This window comes from Camelus ferus, chromosome 23 (assembly GCF_009834535.1).
Source record: "Camelus ferus isolate YT-003-E chromosome 23, BCGSAC_Cfer_1.0, whole genome shotgun sequence".
NCBI lineage: Eukaryota > Metazoa > Chordata > Mammalia > Artiodactyla > Camelidae > Camelus > Camelus ferus.
In genome coordinates, this window is record NC_045718.1 from 5,662,055 (window position 1) to 5,682,576 (window position 20,522).

At 34.6% G+C, this 20,522-nt stretch overlaps 1 protein-coding gene across 5 annotated transcripts in view; it reads right to left on the reverse strand.

Moving 5' to 3' along the window:
• The window catches only part of BRINP3 (BMP/retinoic acid inducible neural specific 3), a 338,833-nt gene that overhangs the window by 114,048 nt on the left and 204,263 nt on the right, over positions 1–20,522 (reverse strand). For all 5 annotated transcript variants that reach the window (XM_032466775.1, XM_032466776.1, XM_032466774.1 and 2 more), the window contains 2 exons: positions 12,724–12,829; positions 7,364–7,600 (listed from right to left, as the gene is read on the reverse strand). In XM_032466775.1, the coding sequence (XP_032322666.1) occupies positions 7,364–7,600; positions 12,724–12,829 (343 nt within the window). The remainder of the gene's footprint in view (positions 1–7,363; positions 7,601–12,723; positions 12,830–20,522) is intronic.

A 20,522-nucleotide genomic window follows, 5' to 3' on the forward strand; every position in this document is an offset into this window, starting at 1 on the left:
TTGTATTTTATTGTACTGTATTGATTTTAATTAAATATTTTTTATTTTAGTAGATATCCCAGAGACTATAATATATATTTATCTCTAATGCAAATTACATCGCTTAGCACATCCTACACAATGCCAGGACCTTGAAATACTTAGAATATTAACTACTTCCTTTCACCACCCATGATTACACTATTGTGTTATATTGGGATCCTACATATATTTTGTTTCCACATCACATCATAACTAATATTTTATACAGTTGGTATTCACTTATACCTACACATATTTGTCATTTCTAGTATTCCTCCTCCCCTTTACATTTCCATGTTTTAATGTAGCATTTCTTGTCTGAACACATCTTTATTTTCACGTCCACTTTTTAAAATATTGTGGAGCGGTACCTAATTTTAGATTAACTGTTATTTTCTTTCAGCACTTCAAGGATGTCAAAATCTGGTTTTGTTTTTGTTTTGATAAGTCAGGCTTATCATTGGTCCAATGAAAGTACTGTCTTTCTTATTTTTCTCTAGTTAGAATACGTTTTTCTGTCTTTTTTCCAACTGTTTTACAATGCTATGCCTCTCAGCAGTTTTCTTTGTCCTTCTCTTTCTTTGTGTTTGTTGTGCTCTTTGAATCTGTAGGTTGAAACTGTATGTTTTCAGTTTTAAAACCTTTGTATCCACTACATCTTTCCATGTGGTTTACACGATTTTCCCTCCATTTTTCCCGTGTCTCAAATTTTAAAATATGTTAGACTTTTATGTGTGTCTCACTTGCTTGTCATCCCTTTATCCAGCATTTGTTTTCCTCACTGCTTCTGTCTGTCTGTTCTGTTAACTTGTCTTCCTGTTCCCTCACCATTTATCCACTGTGCCAAGACTCCTAGTAAAACAGAGCTTCGAGCTATTAATTTCAGATACTGCGTTCTCTATGTTTTACAATGTCCTTTAGTCCAGTTTCAGAGGTTTCCAGTCTCTGGTGAGCTTTTCAATATCAGCATCTACTTTATCCTTCCTTTCCTCTGATTTTTTTGACATTTGAATAATCATTATCTGAAAATCGTTCTAACTAAGTTCAGTATCTGGATCGTCTTACATCTGCTACCTGGTTTCTTTTCTCCTTGGTATTGGCCGTGAGGTTTTGTCTGCTCACATACGTTGTAAATTAGAATTTTATGTCCATCATGTATAAAAAGAATGGCAGAGGTTTTAGAAAATGTTTTCCTCCTCAAGAGGTCACCCTCTTCATATTTAACAGACACCAAAGAGAACTGGTCTCTTTAGGATCACCGCCTTAGGATGAGGATTTGAGCTGTATGTATCAGGGCTGGATTGTAATTGCACAGAACTCAGTCTACCTCTGATTCTCCCCTTTTCTTAGGGTGCAGCCCTTCAGAACTTTCAGTTAAGGACCTCCAGCATTTGCTACTTCAGGCCTGTAACCCTGCAGAAGACTCCATTCTATCATTCAGAGGCTTATAGTTTATCTCGTTAGTCATCTGCCACAGGTTAAGACAAATGTCATAAAGAGGAGACTGGTCGTATATTAAAAACTCCTTAAGCCTCCAATTTCTCATGTCAATCTACCGTGACTGCAAAATTGTCTTCTGATCCCTCTGTCCTGGAACAGCAGCCTTTTCCGGGGGCTAATCCTAGCTTCCCAGCCTTGAGCTCTGTCCTGATTGACAAATGTGCCTCAGGGAAGAGCAGCTGCAGAAACACGGCGTCACTGCTTTGTTCTCTCGAGGGTTTTCCATCCTTGCTTGTTTTATTTTCAAGCTTCTCCCTCTAGAGAGTTTTGATCTCCTAAGCACCTGAAAATCTGTGGTAAACTTCATTCTGTTTGCACAGACTGTGGAATAGTTCTTTGGCATCAAGCACCATCTGAAATTCAGCAAATATCCTGTGGTAAAACTAGATGTCTTTAGGCCCACTGAGTTTTGTCACGCTCGTCCCCACAACCACTAGAAGCTTTGTGGCTTTTTCTTTCTCCTATTAGCTGCTCTCAGCCTGAGGAGGCGCAGAGCCCTCAGCCTCTGTTTACAGAATTAAATACATTAATGAATAAAAAGAAAGAAAGGAAAGGAAGGAAGGAAGAAAGAAAGAAAGAAAGAAAAGAAAGAAAGAAAGAAAGAGAGAGAGAGAGAGAGAAAGAAGGAGAGAGAGAGAGGGAGGGAGGGAGAGAAGGAAGGAAGGAAGGAAGGAAAAGCTATGAATTCCTAGTTTACATCTCATGCCAGGAATTTTAGTCCATTTAGTTGGTGTTGCTTTTATGAACTATTATGTCTTTAAAAATACAATTTTAAAAATCATTCAACTTTCTAGTTACTATTAACAGAAATATTAGCTTACTTCATTCTACTACATTTCACCTGGAAATAAAAGCTCCAGTGTTCATTTGGTGATTTTTAAAATATCCCTTCCAAGCGAAATAACAGGGGTAGCTTTCCTGCGTGAGTTCCACAAATCCGGGGCTCATAAGATTCCCTGGTTTACACTGTGATATGTAGACAGAAGTTTCTATGTTTTTTCTTTAAGTTTGACCCTCAGAAGACAACTATACTTTGTAATTTAAGAGTGCTGTATTTCATAATTATTTTTAATTATCAGATGCTTCTACTTAAAAATAAAATATTAGCTACCTAATACATTACTTCTGGGTATTCTATTGGGAAAATTAGGAAAGACAAAATTTGAGATTAGAAATTCATTCCAACAGTGTCAAGGAGATAAGGATTTTTGATTCTAGAAAGTTTTTCCTATTTATATAAATAGAAATATTACTAAAATTGAGGAGCATTATTTAGTAGGCATTATTCTGATCGAAATAATCTTTAAAAAAACTAAATCTATGAACTTATCCTAAATTTATTTACCTATCCTTTTATTTTATAATTTGATGGTGTACTGTGCAAAAGGGTGAGGGTTGAAACCATCAATTATGTTTTTTTCTTGTCTGATGTTAGCTGTGGGCTTGTCATATATGGCCTTTATTATGTTGAGATATGTTCCTTCTCTGCCTAAATTGAGTGTTTTTATTGTGAACGTATGTTGAATTTTATTGTCACTTTTTAAGTGTGTTTGGTTAAATGAATCACTGGAAAAATTATAACATTCAAGCATATAAATCTGTCCTCTTGGCAATTAGGGCCTCTTACTTCTTTGAAAGTTAGTCATGATCAACACTTCTGACTAAATGCTACATGATTATATTTACCACATTCTGGGGGTTTTATTATTGCATTATCATGAATTATTGTATATGCTGTTATCAATATTTTAATTTCATGTTGAGGTATCCTTAATCTTTTGTTAAAGTTCAATGCTTCTTGAAATGAAGGGCATTACAGGTTATGTAGTCGAAAAGAAACAGTATTGAAAACACATATATGCACTCACAAAAACTCAGAAATGAGAACAACAAAACCCACAGCATCACTGAATCCAAACTGATCTAAATTTGATTCAAAAAGAAGTAGTTATATGAAAGTGCACATTCATAAGATTCAGCTTAATGTAAAGAAAATTCGCAATAATTTCTCTCTGTATCTTGCCTCATCAGTGGAACTCAAGGGCCATGAGAATAGTCCAGAAAGGCATCAGAGGTATCAGCTGGTAATGTCTGTACTGAGAAAGATAAGGACTTCCTTGTTATAACTGACTAATAAGTCAGCTTGAGAGCAGCCTAAGTTCCAGAGAGAGAGATACACAAAGTACCATATGTGCTTTTGGTAAAACACTGGATAGGAGGGGGACCAAGACGGCAGAGTAGGAGGACGTGGCACTCACCTCCCCGACAAGCACATTAAATGTATCTACGTACGGAACAATTCTCATAGAAACTAACTGGAAACTGGCAGAAGATCTCCTATACAATCAAAGATGTGAGAAAGACCCCCGTATAGCCAGGTAGAAAGGGAAAAAAAAAGGCATCAGGTCAGGACAGGCCCTCCAGGAGGGATCTGTAAGGAAGAGAAGGTCCACATGGGCAGATTCCTTGCCCTTTAGAGCGGTCTTGCCTGCTGGGATGTCCACTGAGACAGCTAGAAGGGCTGGAGAAACCGAGACTCTGCTCGCAGAGTGCGTACTTGCTGGCTTGCTAATAATCAGAGCGGAGAGAGACTTGCATTGGCAGCTGCTGCCTCACTGTGCTTCCCAATATGAAGGGGCGGATGCCCTTGCTCACTCCACACCACAGCTTGGTGAGAGGTCAGGGCAAAGATTTGGTCTAGCTTCCCAGAGACAGACCACAGCTCTGGGGGTGTGATCCAGGCAGAAATGCAGAGACCAGTGTCAGCACACACGTGGGGGTGCGGGGCGAGCTGGGCAGATGCTGACAGTCTGCGCACAGGGCGATGTCCTAAGAATACCCAGTAGCTAAGCACTGACTCTTGGGTGGTCAAGCCCTAGGCAGGAGTAAGGGTGCCTCAGCTCTGCCAACTCTGCTCCACAGCTTAACACCAGATCTGGGGTGAACAGGTCCTGGGAAAGGTAGGCCACAGAGGCAGCCCAAGTCCCAGGTGATAGCACAGCCATGTCAATTCCTGCAGCCAACACCCCAAACCCCCAACCCCTCAGACCCAGCCTAGTCCCTAGTCCTCACCACAACACTGCACTAGATCTGGGACAAACACAATGGAGGAAAGGACATGACCTCAGGCTGTTTCTGAGCAGAACCATGGATGTTTACACTGGTTGCTCATAAGTCTCTGTGACCATACAGGCTTCATTTGCTTCAGCAATCACCCCCTTTGGTGCAGGGAATGCACTCAAGGGCAATGGAGCCTGAATGGACCCAACCCTCAGGGCTTCTCACCAGCGTGGAGGTAGACCCACCCCTGATGGGGCAGTGACAGCCACGGAGCAAAGAGGAGGCCCCGCCTCACATCCAGTGCAGACTCTAAACACCACAGCACCCATCACATCCCCTATCAAGGTGATAACAGCCATCACACTCTGAGGAAAGATATGCCATACCAAAACCAGCCCTTGAACTAAAAATATTGGACACAATCTACACAGGGACATTCCTACATTAAAACACTCCTCCAAGACCACAGTAGACCACTGTTTCCCTTAAATTTACAGAGATAGAGAAGGTTAAGTAGAACGATAAAGCAGAGGAACTACTCCTAACTAAAAGAACGAGAGAAATTCCCTGAAAGAACAAAGAGTGAAGCAGACCTCACCCGTCTGCTAGACCACAAGTTCAAAAAGGAAGTAATAAAAAGACTAAAGGAATTAAGAAAGATCATCAGTAGAAATGTAGATCACTGTAACAAAGGACTAGAAACTATGAAGATGAACCAATCAAAATTGCACAATTCAATTGTCAACATAAAAGTCAATCTAGAAGCAATGAGTATCAGACTAAATGACACAGAAAAATGAATAAGTGGTCTGGAAGGCAGAATAATGGAAATCATCCAATCAGAACAGCAGACAGAAAGATACATTTTTTAAAAAAATGAAAGTGATATATGAGATATATGGGGTAATATAAAGCATTCCAGCCTAATCATAATAGGGGTCCCAGAAGCAGGAGAGAGAGAAAAGGGAACTGAAAGTGTTTTTGAAAAAATTATGGCTAAAAAATTCTCAAACCTAAAGAAGAAAACAGATATTTAGGTACAGGAAGCACAGAAGGTCCCAAACAAGATGAACCCAAACAGACCCACACCAAGACATACCATAATTAAAACAGCGAAAGTTAAAGAGAAGATTCTGAAAGGCAGCAAAAGAAAAATAAAGAACCAATGACACGGGAACCTTCATAAGGCTATTAGCTAATTTCTCTAAGGAAACTGTGCAGGCCAGAATGGAGTGGCATGATGTACTGAAAGTCCTGAAAGGGAAACACTTGCAACTTAGGATCCTCTACCCAGCAAGAGTATCATTTAGAATAGAGGAAAGAATATTTTAGACAAGCAAAAATTAAAGAATTTAAAATTTAAAAATTAAGAATTTACATTAAAGAACACTAAACCTACCCTAAAGGAAATATTGAAGGGTCTTATCTAAATAAAAAAGAAGGAGGAATCTACTGAAAAGAGAAAATCACAGTAGGAAAACCAAATATATAAAAGGATTGAAGATCACTTAAATAAGCCAGTGCATAGATTTTAAAACAATCAAAAAATCTGTAAAAGCAACCATAACTACATTTAACAGCAAAAGGATAAGCATGAAATTCTAAAATAAGACATCAAAATCACAAAATATGGAGGAGGGGAGCGTAAACATGTAGATCTTTCAGAAAGTGTTTGGACTTGTATGACTATCAGTTTAAAGCAAATAGATATAATTATGGGTCAACATACTTAAACTCCTCGGTAACCACAAATCAAAAACAAATAATAGATTCACAAAAACCAAAAAGAATGAAATTCAAGCATAATACAAAAGAAAGCTATCAAACCACAAAAGGAAAAAGAAAAAGAAGAAATGAACAAGAGAAGAATTACAATATGAACCTTTCCAGACTTTAGACTACACTACAAAGCTACAGTAATCAAACAGCATAGTACTGGCACAAAAACAGACATATAGATCAATGGAACAGAATAGAGAACCCAGAAATAAACCCACACATGTAGGGTTAATTAATCTATGACAAAGGAGACAGAAATACATAATGGAAAAAAGAGTCTATTCAACAAGTGATGTTGGGAAAGTCTGGACAGCCACATAGAAATCGATGAAAATAGAACACTCCTTCACACCATATGCAAAAATAAGCTCCAAATGGTTGAACAACCTGAATATAAGACATGACATTATAAAACTCCTAGAAGAGAACTTAGGCAAAACATTCTGGGACATAAATCATAGCAATAGTTTCTTAGATTAGTCTCCCAAGGTAAAAAGAAAACATAATAAATAAAAGCAAAACTAAATGGTACACAATCGAACTTAAAAGCTTTTGCACAGCAAAGGAAAATATCAACAAAATGAAAAGACAACCTACAGAATGGGAGAATATATTTTCAAGTTATGCAACCCATAAGGGTTTAATATCTAAAGTATATAAACAGCTAATACAATGCAATATCAAAAAAAAGCAACCCAATCAAAAAACAGGCAGAAGACCTAACAAAACATCTCTCTAAAGAAGACATAACGCTGTTCAAAAGGAACATGAAAAGATGCTCAGCATCACTAATTATTAGAGAAATACAAATCAAATTCAATAAAAATACTGAATAGCCAGTAATAAAAGCAATACACATGTCCATTTGAAACAATAATAAGAATAAATTGAATAAATTCATTCCAAGTACATAAGAATTTCTTCCAAAAGAGTAAAATACTCTTTCAGTATAGCGATTTTTGAGGAAAAGTTTAAAAGGGTTACATTAAAATACATGTCTTACCTGATTCCTCAAAGTCAATGTTGTAGGCTTTCCAGGTTTCAGTTATTCGAAGAAGATTCTCTTCCATGGCTTGAATGTCCATGGAGGGGCAGTTGCATTCTGGAAATTTGGGACCACAATGACACCAGCAGTCATTGTCCTTGCAGATAAATTCTCCCTCTGAATTACAAGCAATGTAGCTCAAAGCTGCTTGTACAAAACGCTCCTGAAGGTAGTCTGGAAGGAGTACTTGCAGCCCTTCAAGAACAGACAAAGAACAATAAGTTCACTTTGATAAAGAAAAGAGTATAATACCTATGTACAATATTCAAATTATTTGACATAGTTGATCAGAATTTTTGGCTGTTTTATACAATGTAGATAGAACCTAATTCCCTACACGTTAGAAAAGAGATGTAGACATTCATTTCCCACCACTTGATTTCAAATAGTTTTCAATATTTTCATTTTACCCTCAGACTATGAGCTCACACCTACATAAATATCATAATACAAAGGGTTGGGATATAGGCAAAAGAATTCTGCAGTGTTGCTGTAATGTTTTTCTCATGCCATTAACAACATAACTTTGTATCAGCCTATTTTCCATACGATCACTTCGACTGACTACAAGGAAACTATCAGATAGACTGACTTAGTCATTTCACAGCCTTAGTGATACAGTATATTGCTTTTCTACCTGCAAATTTAGTCCAGTTGCTAACTCAAGAAAATATCAAAAATGAAAGTAAGCCTATAAAATTAGTATTTGGGATTTCTACTAGTTTTACATTTTAGTATTTCTTGCTACTTAGAAAAATCTAGTCAAAAGACTAAATATTCAAACTAATCAGTAGGTAAAAATAAATGTAAAAGTAAGGGAAAATTGGGTAAATATCTAATTGCTGTTTACTACAAAATTTGAGTTTTACAACTTTTACATGTTTCCTTTATAACAAAAACAATCATTTTTTGACATGACCATTATCTATCAGGTTAATTTAATAAAATTCATGAATTAGCATTTAAGAAAAAAATCTACTTTGTAAATATCTTAACAATTATACTTATCTCATCCTTTCAGATTAATTCTCCCATAGATTGGTCAAGAAAAGTACTCTTAGCACTTATATGTTTACTTTATTATTCATATTTTATTTCACCTCAAATAAATATTGAATGCCTTCTATTTGGAAGAGAATTTTTAGGTAAAGTACAACTATGAAGATGGCTGAGACATTTCCTTGCCCTAAAAGTACTTGCAATTTATTAAAGAAAATAAAAGAAGTAATTTAATATAATAGAGGTATATAATATTCTACAATCACACTTAATACCTACTAGAGTTGAGCAACATGTGTTGCCCTAGGTATAATTAATTGGCAAAGCAATTACATTAGGCTCATGAGATTAATAAAACTTTTCAAAAAAAAGGTGGACTAGAACATTATTTGACACATGGTTAGTTTTCAATATTAGGAGAGGTATTTTGTGGCATAAGATAATATATTAACATCACGCACAAGTGAACTATGGAATACACTTTTGAAAATAGCAAGTATTAGTATTGTTTCAATGTACATGAACGATAAGAAGGCAATGAGTGAGTTGCTTAGAAAAATAAATGTTATTGGGGTTCCTATATCAGGGTTAAGTGTATGTAATTAATTCACTCGTATTAAAATGATGTTTAACCTTGCAGGATATTCTGAGTGGTTCTTTATTTGGAAGTAGAAAATATAAAGGGAAAAGATTAGTTTAGACAGAGACTAAAAATATCTAAACTAAGGAAATGGTGAAAAAGCAACAGGTGACAGGAGTGGGACTCTACTAGACAGGACTTCATTTGATGGAAGGCAGGTGAACTATGACAAATGAGTCTTTAGACAAGTACAGTGACAAAGCTATAAATATTCTTAAATGTCTAGTCTTGTGGGTCACCAAATTACTGCATATACTTCAGAAATATCTAGTGACTTCTTCTGAAAATACCCCTATTTAATGTTAAAAACAGGCTAAGTTGGGGGGAGGGAGAATGTATAGCTCAGTGGTAGAGAGCATGCCTAGCATGCATGAGGTCCTGGGTTCAATTTCCAGTATTTCCACTAAAAAAATAAAGAAGCCTAATTACCTCCCCCTATCAAACAAACAAACAAACAAACAAAAAGAAACCAGACTAAGTCAGAGTTTCTGTTAATGAGACTCAGGAAGCAGCGTTTACTTATTAAAACATCTCCGTTAACAGTATGCAGTGTGTGTGGACCAGATATATGGAACTCACTGATTATCTCAACCTCAGTTTTACTAAAAAAAAAAAAAAAAAGAATTTATGTAACATTTAAAATGTCATAAACCAAATAACTGCATTACAATTTTCAATTTGTAAAAATCAGAGTGTCTTTGCAGAAATAGTGAAGGCCGGAAAAGTAATTTAGGGAGAAATAACTGGTGGCAAGAAATGATGAGTTCAGTTTTAGACATGCAAGGATTTCTGTTGTCTTAACTCTGCTTCTATCTATCCACCTATCTATCTACTTATTTCTTAAAAAAAAAAAAAATGGAAACTGACACTTTGTAAAACCACACTAAAAAATAACAATGTTTTCTGGGAAAGAAGCCTAGGGACAGACCACTCCAAATTTCGTAATGTTATAGCTAGACCAGTAACGTGAGCAATAATTGATGCCAAGAGAGAAAGCTTCGATTGCCTTGCCAGACAGCTCAGAGGGACTGAGGGCTGTCCTATAGGTATTTTTAATGTAGAGAAACAACAGAGTTGAAGTACTGATAAGACTGTTATTAGAGAAGTACTCGGTGCTGAGACAAGGCTAGGCGAGCTGAGTTCAAAGACGCCTAGGGGTCACCATGAAAGTGAGCACGTGAGACAGGTCAAGGTTACAAGCTGAAAGCCACAGAGTAAAATATGGATGTGTCCAGTATTGGAGGACTATTTTTTTAAACTAATCTTTTCACTAGCGACAACTAGAAAATCTAGAGAATATATTAAAAATAATCTATTTAAAGGGATCTAAAAGCCACTGAAAGTGAGGACGTTTGAAGCTACCCTGGCAAGAAGAGAATCTGTGGGGAGTGAACCAAACATTGGAACATAGCTTTTGTCTCAGAGTTTTGCCCAGTTAGCAAAGCATAAATTGAAGTTTTGAACCAACCATAATAAAGATAGAAAATTCTCCAGAATCTGTTGGAATCAAGAAGGGCTATATACCCAAAAAGTAATTAAACAAACAAACAAAAATTAGCTTTACCAGGTCTAAAGCATACTTTCAAATGGCTCAATTAAAAATAGATTGAGGTACTATCGGAAACAAAAGTACATCTTCTCTGGAGAAAGAAAACATAATCAAGAACTTTAAACTATTTGTACAAATTTTCATGCACAGCATCAGAATTCAGTAAAAAAAATAATGAGTATGTAAATAAGCAAGAACTATATAGCATCCCCAAAATGTGAAGTATAAATTAATTTCAATCGCCTGATCAAAAATTATATGACAAAACAGAGAATTTTGACAGAGAACTGGAAATTATAAATTATAACCAAGTGGAAATTCTGCAAATAAAATTAGATAAATTAGAGTTATGAAGTAACTGATGGATTTAACAGCAGACTAGACACAGCTAAAGAGATAAATAGCAAACTGGAATACATCAGAAAAGAATTATTGAACACAGAATAATAAAATCACAAGAGGATATAAAATACAGAAAGCAGCAGAAAAGATATATGGGATATGACTGAAAGGTATAAAAATACACTTAGTTGGAACTCCAGAATGAGAGGAGAAATGGAAAGTAGCAATATTTGTTGAATAAATATTTTAAAAATTTAAGAAATTGTTGAGAGATCAATTGTAATTTCCATCTCACAAATATAGGTTCTAGCACAACAAATAACAAAGTGACAATGACCAGCTGACCAGTGCTCCTCAGTGCTGCTTCGCTCATGTGCTACCTAACGCAGTGCGTAAAACTAAGGGCTGCCCCGAACATGATAAAGTTCCCGTCTAAAACTGTTATCATATATTAAGTAGACCAGAAGTAAGTCATCTGTTGCCTTATACATGTTTACATTTTTAAAGATATTACATCATGTATCTAAATGTACCAGTGGAATCTAATCTTTGCAATTTGGCATCCAATATCATCTTTTAAACACAATAAATGAGCAAACTGTGTGTTTGTGTGTGTGTGTGTGTGTGTGTGTGAGTATTCTATTCTTGAAGTCACTGCTTCATTTCACTGTCCCTACATATTTTCTTCTATTACCAGGAATATTAATAGACTGCATTTCTATCTAAATTAGAAAACAACATTTCAGTGACTTTAAATCTAAAACTGACAGTGATCAATTGGATAGCATTTAAAGTTTAAAATGTTTAAGCACTTTTTCTATAATTTTTATACAATTCAAAATGAATGAAATTCATTTATTATTTAGGGTAAATTTAAATAACCCAATGCTGTTACACTTTCCAAGACTGAAAATTTGAGGAAAAAATGGAATAATTTCTAAAACTTTTAAGCATTTTTATATAAAACTGAATAATATAAATATAGGTTGAAGTAAGTAATTTAAAAAGGTGGACTAAAGAAGAATGAAAAATCACCCTTTGATCAGCCAACTTAATACAGACAATGTCTCACCACAAATGCACTTCTGAACTTGTTCAACTAGTACCTGTTTAAAATGTGTGGATTCATAAGCTTTCCCTGCTGGTATAAATGACTAATACACACACCCACAACAATCTGGGATATAGTATACATCTGTTAAAATTATTACTTAAAAAAATCCTCTATTGAATTATCTCACAAAATATAGGAATAGAATGAAGATAATAAATCACCACCATTATCACATAATCTATCTTTATAATGGAAATAATGCAAATATAAATATTTTATTAATATATTTTCAGGTACACATTTGTCAGAAGAAAAACATAGCCTTAACTATCATATTAGATTGTATTTTAAAATGTCAACAGTTCACATTATAATATGTATAAATATGGTTACAATTTTAATCAGAATCTATAAGGAAAAAAAGTCAAAGATCTGGCAGACCTCAGGATAAATTGCTACTTACTGACACAATGATTACTGTATAAAAGAAAAATATTATTACAATCAATTTTCAATTGTTACAGATTTCTCAATTTAAGAAGTGTAGTGAAGTTTAACATTTCATTCATCTGGTCTCGACTGTTTATATTAGTTCAAAATAAGGATTAGCCTTTTATAAGAATTTTAACAGCCTAGTGCTGCACATACAGCTTATTTTAAAAAGAAGAAAGAAATCACAACTGGATAACTGTCATCTAGGCTCATAGAGAATTAATGAAATTTTACCAACATACCTTGCAACTGAATCTTATTCTCAGGACTCTGAACCAGAACAGAACTGACAGAATCCAGGTTGTCATAGTTACTGCAGCCAAGGGGACCCGTCCGTGTTTCTGTTACCTGAAGACCAAAACATCAACTTTATTATATACACCAGGCTTTACTTTGTTCTTTCGATTCAATATAGTTGTCACACACTGATATTATACATGTGACCACAAACATTACTAAAAGGTCTAGGATCTGATACACACCACCAACACACACACCCAAGCACAGAGGAGACAAATAACTCCCTTTATCTTCAATTTGATTTCCTTCCCTTTGGCCAGGCATCAATCTTCAGAAAAAATAATGGAAGCCCTCTTTGGTCAACAACATCATTCATATAAGGTCACTAATTTCACCTAAGATATGACAGAGCATGCTCCTTTAGGCAGAGAGCAAGTTTTGACTCATATGAGAATTGTTTTGTGTTTGTTCATTTTTCCTCAATAAATCAAAGCCACCTGCCAAGCTACTGTCTAAAGACTGATTTTATTATTTTATTCCTCTACTTAAAAATCTATAACTCCCCCTTCTTTCATGGTGCTACCAATGTCTAAACTCATCTGCTTGGCTTCCATCTGTCCCCTTCTCCCCAGCAGGCAGGCTGCCTGTGGTCCAGGTGGACTTTGTTCATTCTATACCTTTGCTTATACAACGCTCTTCCCATCCCACCGTTCTCCCCTTTGCCTAATTGATTTTCCCTGTCCTCAACATTAACCTCATGTTCAAATGCCCAACAAAATAGTCCTTAATGATTTCCATTTATATTACTTAGCCATTTCCAGAAAGTTATAGTTTGCAGTGCCCAGTTATAGCACTTAATTATGGAATCACATATTGCAGACTGATTTTTTTTCCCGCCACAGGTGCCTTGAGATGGATAGCATCAGGAGTTGAAGAGGCGTTTAATCGATTAGGTCAGACCAGAAATTTATCCTGAGGATTTTTTTTTTTTATAAAATCAAACATATCTTCAAGCAGAGGAGTGTTGTAATCATTTTTATGTTTTAAAAAGATATTCTCAAGAACCAGAATGGTTTGTAAAATTGTTCAGATCATTTCATTTCACTGTTCACAGCCCCACAGTGCCTTCCCCTCTCACTCCAGTAAAAGACAGGGCCATTTCTAGGACTAAAAAGATGCCGTATTTTCCCGGCTCCCTGTTCCCTCTCTGAACTCACCGCTCCCCATTTCTTCATTTACTCCACCCCAAGCGCACTGGCTCCTTGGCTGTTCCCCAAACATACTAGTTATTCTGTCTCACGAGTTTTGACTTGCTGTTCCTGTATCTGGAACGCTCTTCCTCAAAACGTTTCTAAGCTCACTCCATCACTTTCTTCAAGTTTTGGTTCAAATGTCACTCTCTCCAGACTACTTGGACTAACCTATTTTAAATGAATATACCTTCCCACGTTTCCCTCTTTCAACCATTATTTCCTTGGCTCCTTGCTTTGTTCTACCTTTTCCAGGATGGTTATCAGCTTCTAACACGCTATATAATTTACTCATTTATCGTGATTATTATTGACACTTCTCATTAGAATGCAAGCTCCACCAAGTGCAGGGAACGCTGCCCATCTGTTCACTGAAGTAGTCACAGCACATATTATGTTCTTAGTATAAGCCCAGGGGTATCAAGACAAAGACAAGAGGACGGTGTGAGGGGGAATCAAAACCAAGAAAGCCACTAGGCCATTACTGAGGTGATGAAGGCCTGAATGGAGCAGTGGCAATATGATTTACACAAAGAAGATGGATTTTGCGAAACAGAACCGGCAAGATTATGAAACCCTGGAAGTGTGCATGATGGAGGGAGGGAAAGGCAACGGGAGTTTCTAGCATAAGTGGTGGCATTAAAACACGGGCCAAAGAAGCTGCACTGAAGGGCATGTAAGGACGCCTAGTCTTGAGCACTCGGCATTGAATCCCACTTGGTTGGAAATAGCCAGCAGAAGAAGTGACAATGCAGATCTAATTCTCAGACGTTACATCAAAGATGGGATTATTACTCTGGGCATCAAAAACTTACAGGTGACAATCAAAAACAGGGCAATGGACAGGTCAGCTCAGATGCACTGGGCGACTGCATAATTTGTATCAGGACAACACATTTTCAAAACAACAAGTCCCTTAGAGTGACCAAGACTGACTATGAGCACATAGCAACAATTGGGACAATGGCTTACTATTTCTGTAACACCCCCGCGACTTTGTGCACGCCTCTACCACTGTCCTCCAACGGTGACACGGAACATCCCTTATTTTGTTTAGGAAAACAATTTCTGATGTTGATATGTGTCACACAAATGTACGTGCATGTATATGTATACTTAATATTTAAATAGAAATGAGTAATGACAAACGAGTAAAAGGAAGATTAAAGGCATCAAAGGAAATATTTAGAGTGTAAGATAATTTTCATCTTCATTTTGACCGATCAAGGAGCTTAACTATTGCCCCATGACATACACCAGTGCATACACACCAAATTAATGTAAACTAATGCCAATATTTATCATTTTAAGAAAGTTTTTAAATAAAAGTGGCTTAAAGCACACACTCATTGACATATGCGATCTTAGAAACTGGTATGCAATATCCTAAACATTTAACTGTATAAAGAGGATAAATGTTACGATATTATTTTAATCTTGTTACAGACAGTCCCTTATATTCAGTTACATGTGTTCTTGAGACTACAATCAGAGATATAAGTAATAGTGTTATAAATTCAGAGAGAGTTTGAGTGTCTCTATCTCTGTATCTGTAGATCATTTTATTCCCTCACCTTTCACTGTATACAATAAGAAAAATATAGTATATCCTACTGATAATTTAATTTTGTTCTTTATCATTCACAACTGACTCATTGCCTGATTTACCGTAAAATTCAATGATGCAAACCTATTTTTCCAACAGTATTATATTTTAGGAACTCTACATGTCAGCACTAATAAATGTGTTTATACTTATTTTTTCAATACTAATGAAAGGAATAAAAATGAAAACAAGTACTAAAAGCTAATTTATCATATAAACATTTCTAAAGAGATGTTAACTCTACCAAAAATGAATTACGTAGTTGTACCACAAATGGCTTGAACTTTTGTTCCTCTTATGATAGATGAACATCTGATTTAGGGGTCTCCATATACAATATAACAAAAGAAGAGTTATTCAATAACTGAACATAAAAATGATTAAGATTGAAAACAATCTAGGGCTGACAGCACTTAGTGTTTTGAGAAATGACATATAGAATGGGAAAAATGTTTTTATTAATGTTTTCATTTTTCTCTTAGTGAGAGGATCTTGAAATAGGGAACATAGTTTTTAGGTTACAAAATGATGTCCTTTCTGGAGTGTTACATTGATTCATGGTTTTATCTGAATGTCACGAGGAAAATTAATGTGCTTGAGGGGCTGGGAATTTGAAGGAGGGTGTGGAGTGAACATGGATGGAAGTTATGGTTTGACCAGATGTGGAATGTAAAATCGAAACTTTTCAAAATGTATTTAGCACAAATTTGTCTTCAAAGTAGAACACACTCTTCTCTAATTGATAACTTATGTGAATTGCGTTTAAATATATTGTTAAAAATCAGAGAGGGTATAAAAGTATAGCGAAATGGCAAAAAAAAAAAAAAAAGCCTGTGTTTTCATTTCAGCTTTTCCTATATGCTTGCTATATTGTTTCATTAAACTACTGTCCATTATTTTTACAGTTGGAGAATTTTACAGAGAATAAAGGAAAAATAAATAAACCCCCTAATTCAAAGAGTTGACTTGGAAGTAATTATGTAAACAAATAGTATAAATTTAAGTTTATTTAGGTTAAAATAAAATGAGTATAGATAAGTCAGTTGGAAATAAAATCTGTTATTTTCTATCAAATTTCCTGAGTTTTACACATTCTTAAGGAGATATCATGCCACAGCAAAGCACTGAAGCTATAAAAGTAATTCAGCAAGAATTAATTGAAGAAAAACTATCTCAAGCAAAAAAAAGAAGAAAGAAAATAATAAAAACAGTGGGACAAAAAAGAGTAAACAAACAAAAACACACCACATTCCTAAATGAAAGCAGTACTGGCAGAGAATTTGTCATCTTAAAATTAAGGCATTTGCAGATATTAACTACTGTATATAAAAGATAAACAACAACGTTTACTGTGTAGCACAATGAAATATACTGAATATCTCGTAGTAACCTATAATGAAAAAGAATATAACAATGAATATATGTATGTATATGTATGACTGACTTATCACGCTATACACCAGAAACTGACACAACACTGTAAACTGACTATACTTCAATTTAAAAAAATAAAATAAAATAAAAATCAAGATATTATGTATTTAAAATATTTCCAGGCAAAAAATAATAATGTCATATAATTTAAAGAAAATAGACTTAAATGACAATGCTCAGGTCACCATCATAACACTACCACTTACTAGAGAGGAACCAGGATGGTGGTCATTCTCTGTGAATACATGGAATGGTGAGAGGGTGTAAGGGGGACTTCCCGCGTTCTGGTAGGGTTCTATTTTTTATATAGATAATGTGGGCCCAAATGTGTTCCAATCTCAACACTATGGCTGTGTAACTTTTTCTATGTATGTTACGTATCAGTAAAATGTTTACCATTAAAAATTGGCTAATATTTATTCTCCACATGAATTATATCAGGGCCAGCACCACGTCATCTCTGTCTACATCTATATAGATCTATCTATTCATCTATCTGTCAGCTGTCTATCCATCAGTCATCTACCTACACCACAATACTAGGTTGAATTTTTGCACATGTATCCTTTCAAATTTATTATTCTAACATGATTTTGCAAAAAGAAAGTGCTAAAAGCTGACACTGAATGATTAAGAAAAACAAACGACTTATTTTTAGATTATTAATATAATAGCTTGCTTAATCAGATCAAATCCCCTTTTAATCATCTTAAAATATCATATTTATTTTGTTTTCTTTCAAGGCTACAATTATGCCTATTCTATAATTGCAGATATATAAATGATACATCAATCTTATTTTTACTTTGTAGATACTCATAATCCCCCCAAATACAATTATCTCTGAGAAAAAGAAATCAGCCTTTTCCTAATAAACTCATCTATAGGTAACAATAAAAAAGTATGCTTACATAAGCAAACTATTTAAATATTCAATTTTTCCTAATGGTAATTAATTTTAGGTTCACTTTGGCTAAAAGGTTTTGAAATATTTTGCAAATCAATCATTGTATTTGATATTAAAAAGATAAGAGTTTACTGAATTTCCATAATTAATATTCCAAACAATATAAAAATATATTTGAAAAAAGTTTCTTCTGTACAGCACAGGGAACTATATTCAATATCTTGTAATAACCTTTAATGAAAAAGAATATAAAAACAAATATAATCTATGTATATGTAGGAATGGGACGTTGTGCTGCACACCAGAAATTGACACATTGTAACTGTCTGCACTTCAACAGGATAGATAGGTAGATAGATAGATAGATAGATAGATAGACAGACAGACAGATAGACAGAGATACAGATATATTCCAAACAGAAACCCTAATGATGATAATGGTGTCAGAAAAAGACCCCATAGGTCTGCCTGGAAAGCTTTGTGACAGCAATGACATTTTAAACAAGAGGAGAAAATTATTTAAAGGAGTAAATATCCTAAGAATTAGAAAATTAAAACCCTCAAGACATTTTAGTATCATTTCTTTTTCTTACCATAAAGTTTTCTTTATGTTTCATTATGGCACTTGTAAAATTTCTTTAAAATCATCTGTTTACCTTGTCTTTTTTACTTATTTAATTGGAAACGTCATATTCACAATTACACATGGCACCTGGCATATGGTATAAATTCAATAACTGAACCAAATTGGTGGATACATATTTTAATTTTAGTTAGAAATTTTTACTTAAAAGTACTTTATTTAATATTTTTGAGAACCGCTTGAAGAAAATGGAGCAGTGCCAGCATATATAAATTTCAGAGCTCTCAGGAGTCAGAAATCATCCAGCCTCACCAGCTCATTACACAAATGAGGTACCTGGAACCTAGGGAGGGCGCAGCAGAGCTAGCTCCACATCAAATAAGTGAAACAAGAGCTGGAACTGGGTCCTGAGCCGCCTGACTTACAGGTCATATGCCCATTCCAAACATCAGATTGGCTTTCCAAGCTCTATACTTCGGTTTTTGAAACTTTGCTTGCCTTAATCAATCTGGTTCAATCTCTCTCTCTGTCCTCCCTCTGTCTCTGTCTCTGTTTCTCTCTCTGGAAATAAAATTACAATAAACCACAATTTAATTGATCCAGACTGATGTACGAGTCAATGAGAATGATGTAGTCTCTTGGGTCATTCTCATGAACGATAAATATTGCTATGAATGTGCTGGTTAATATAACTTTGAATGAAGGCCAAATCAGTTAGCTTTTATTCTAAGTACTAATTTATTAATGCTTTGAAATATAACCGCTATAAACTATAATTACTCCAAACCAGACTTGTAAAAAGTAACATACAAGTGTTTATTAGTTTCTACTCTGTCATAAAACAGTTTGCTTGTTTATGTTCCTGCACGTATAGACTCTTTCATCATTGCATGTGGTTAAAGCTATTAAACTAGCAAAAAGCTTTAGAAATGTTGATAATAAAGAATATGTAATTTGTACATATAACTATGTGAAATTTTATATACAGTATAATATAGTATCATTAATATGTGATATTATAGCATATATGATACTTAGACATAATTTTATTGAGTAACTATATAAATTTTAGATACACTAATATATGTTATACTTAAGTATGCATGATATTGTATCATAAGATACTGATTACATATGATATCATATATGATAATTCATAATAAATTGTACATAATTAGAAATTAAATACATAGATGATGTTTCTTTCAAATGTAAATATTGAGTTAAAAGGTATTGTTATCATTTTTTTCTCTGACAGTTATTAATTTTCATTTCAAAATTTTACCAAGCACCTAATGTCAAAAGGCTAGTCAACACAGTTCCAGTTCCTTATGTGCTGCAATATTTCTGGGGCTTAATATTCAATTAGAAATTAATTTTCAAACTTTGTTAATTATAATAAGCATACAAACAGAAAATATTCATATTAGAATACATATATTTGAGTGGCAAAGACTTAATTTTTTTAAATTATTTTTATCACTTACAGTAAATGTAAGATAAGTGCAAATTTACATATAAAATGTTGCATGTCCTCAAGAGAAAAATACAAGAGGGTATCAATGCTAAATTCTCTTGCATCCCTACACAACAATACACAGTATACTCAGGGCATTATTCATGATTAACATCATGATTTAAAATATATCTGACATTGTCACTGTTTCTTGAACCTGCTCCAACAATATAATGGAAGTTTAAAATAGTACATGATATATAATCGATGCTCAGAGGACTCATACCTTCACATGAAAAGCATAATCAGACAGGAATCAAACTTAAGTTCAATGTAAAGGCGCAGATACCATTGCTGAGTTATTTATCTATGCAAATGACTTTATATTAAAAATGATTTCCCCTAGTTATATCCCCCATAATTTCAATAGATAACATACTTTTAGCTATCAGAATCATTCATTTTTAGGACTGTATTTTGAAAAGCAATCTAGAGTTTCTTCGATGGGAAGAGACTTGAAACATGAGAACGAAGTGTATACGCATAAACAGTATTGTTACGTATT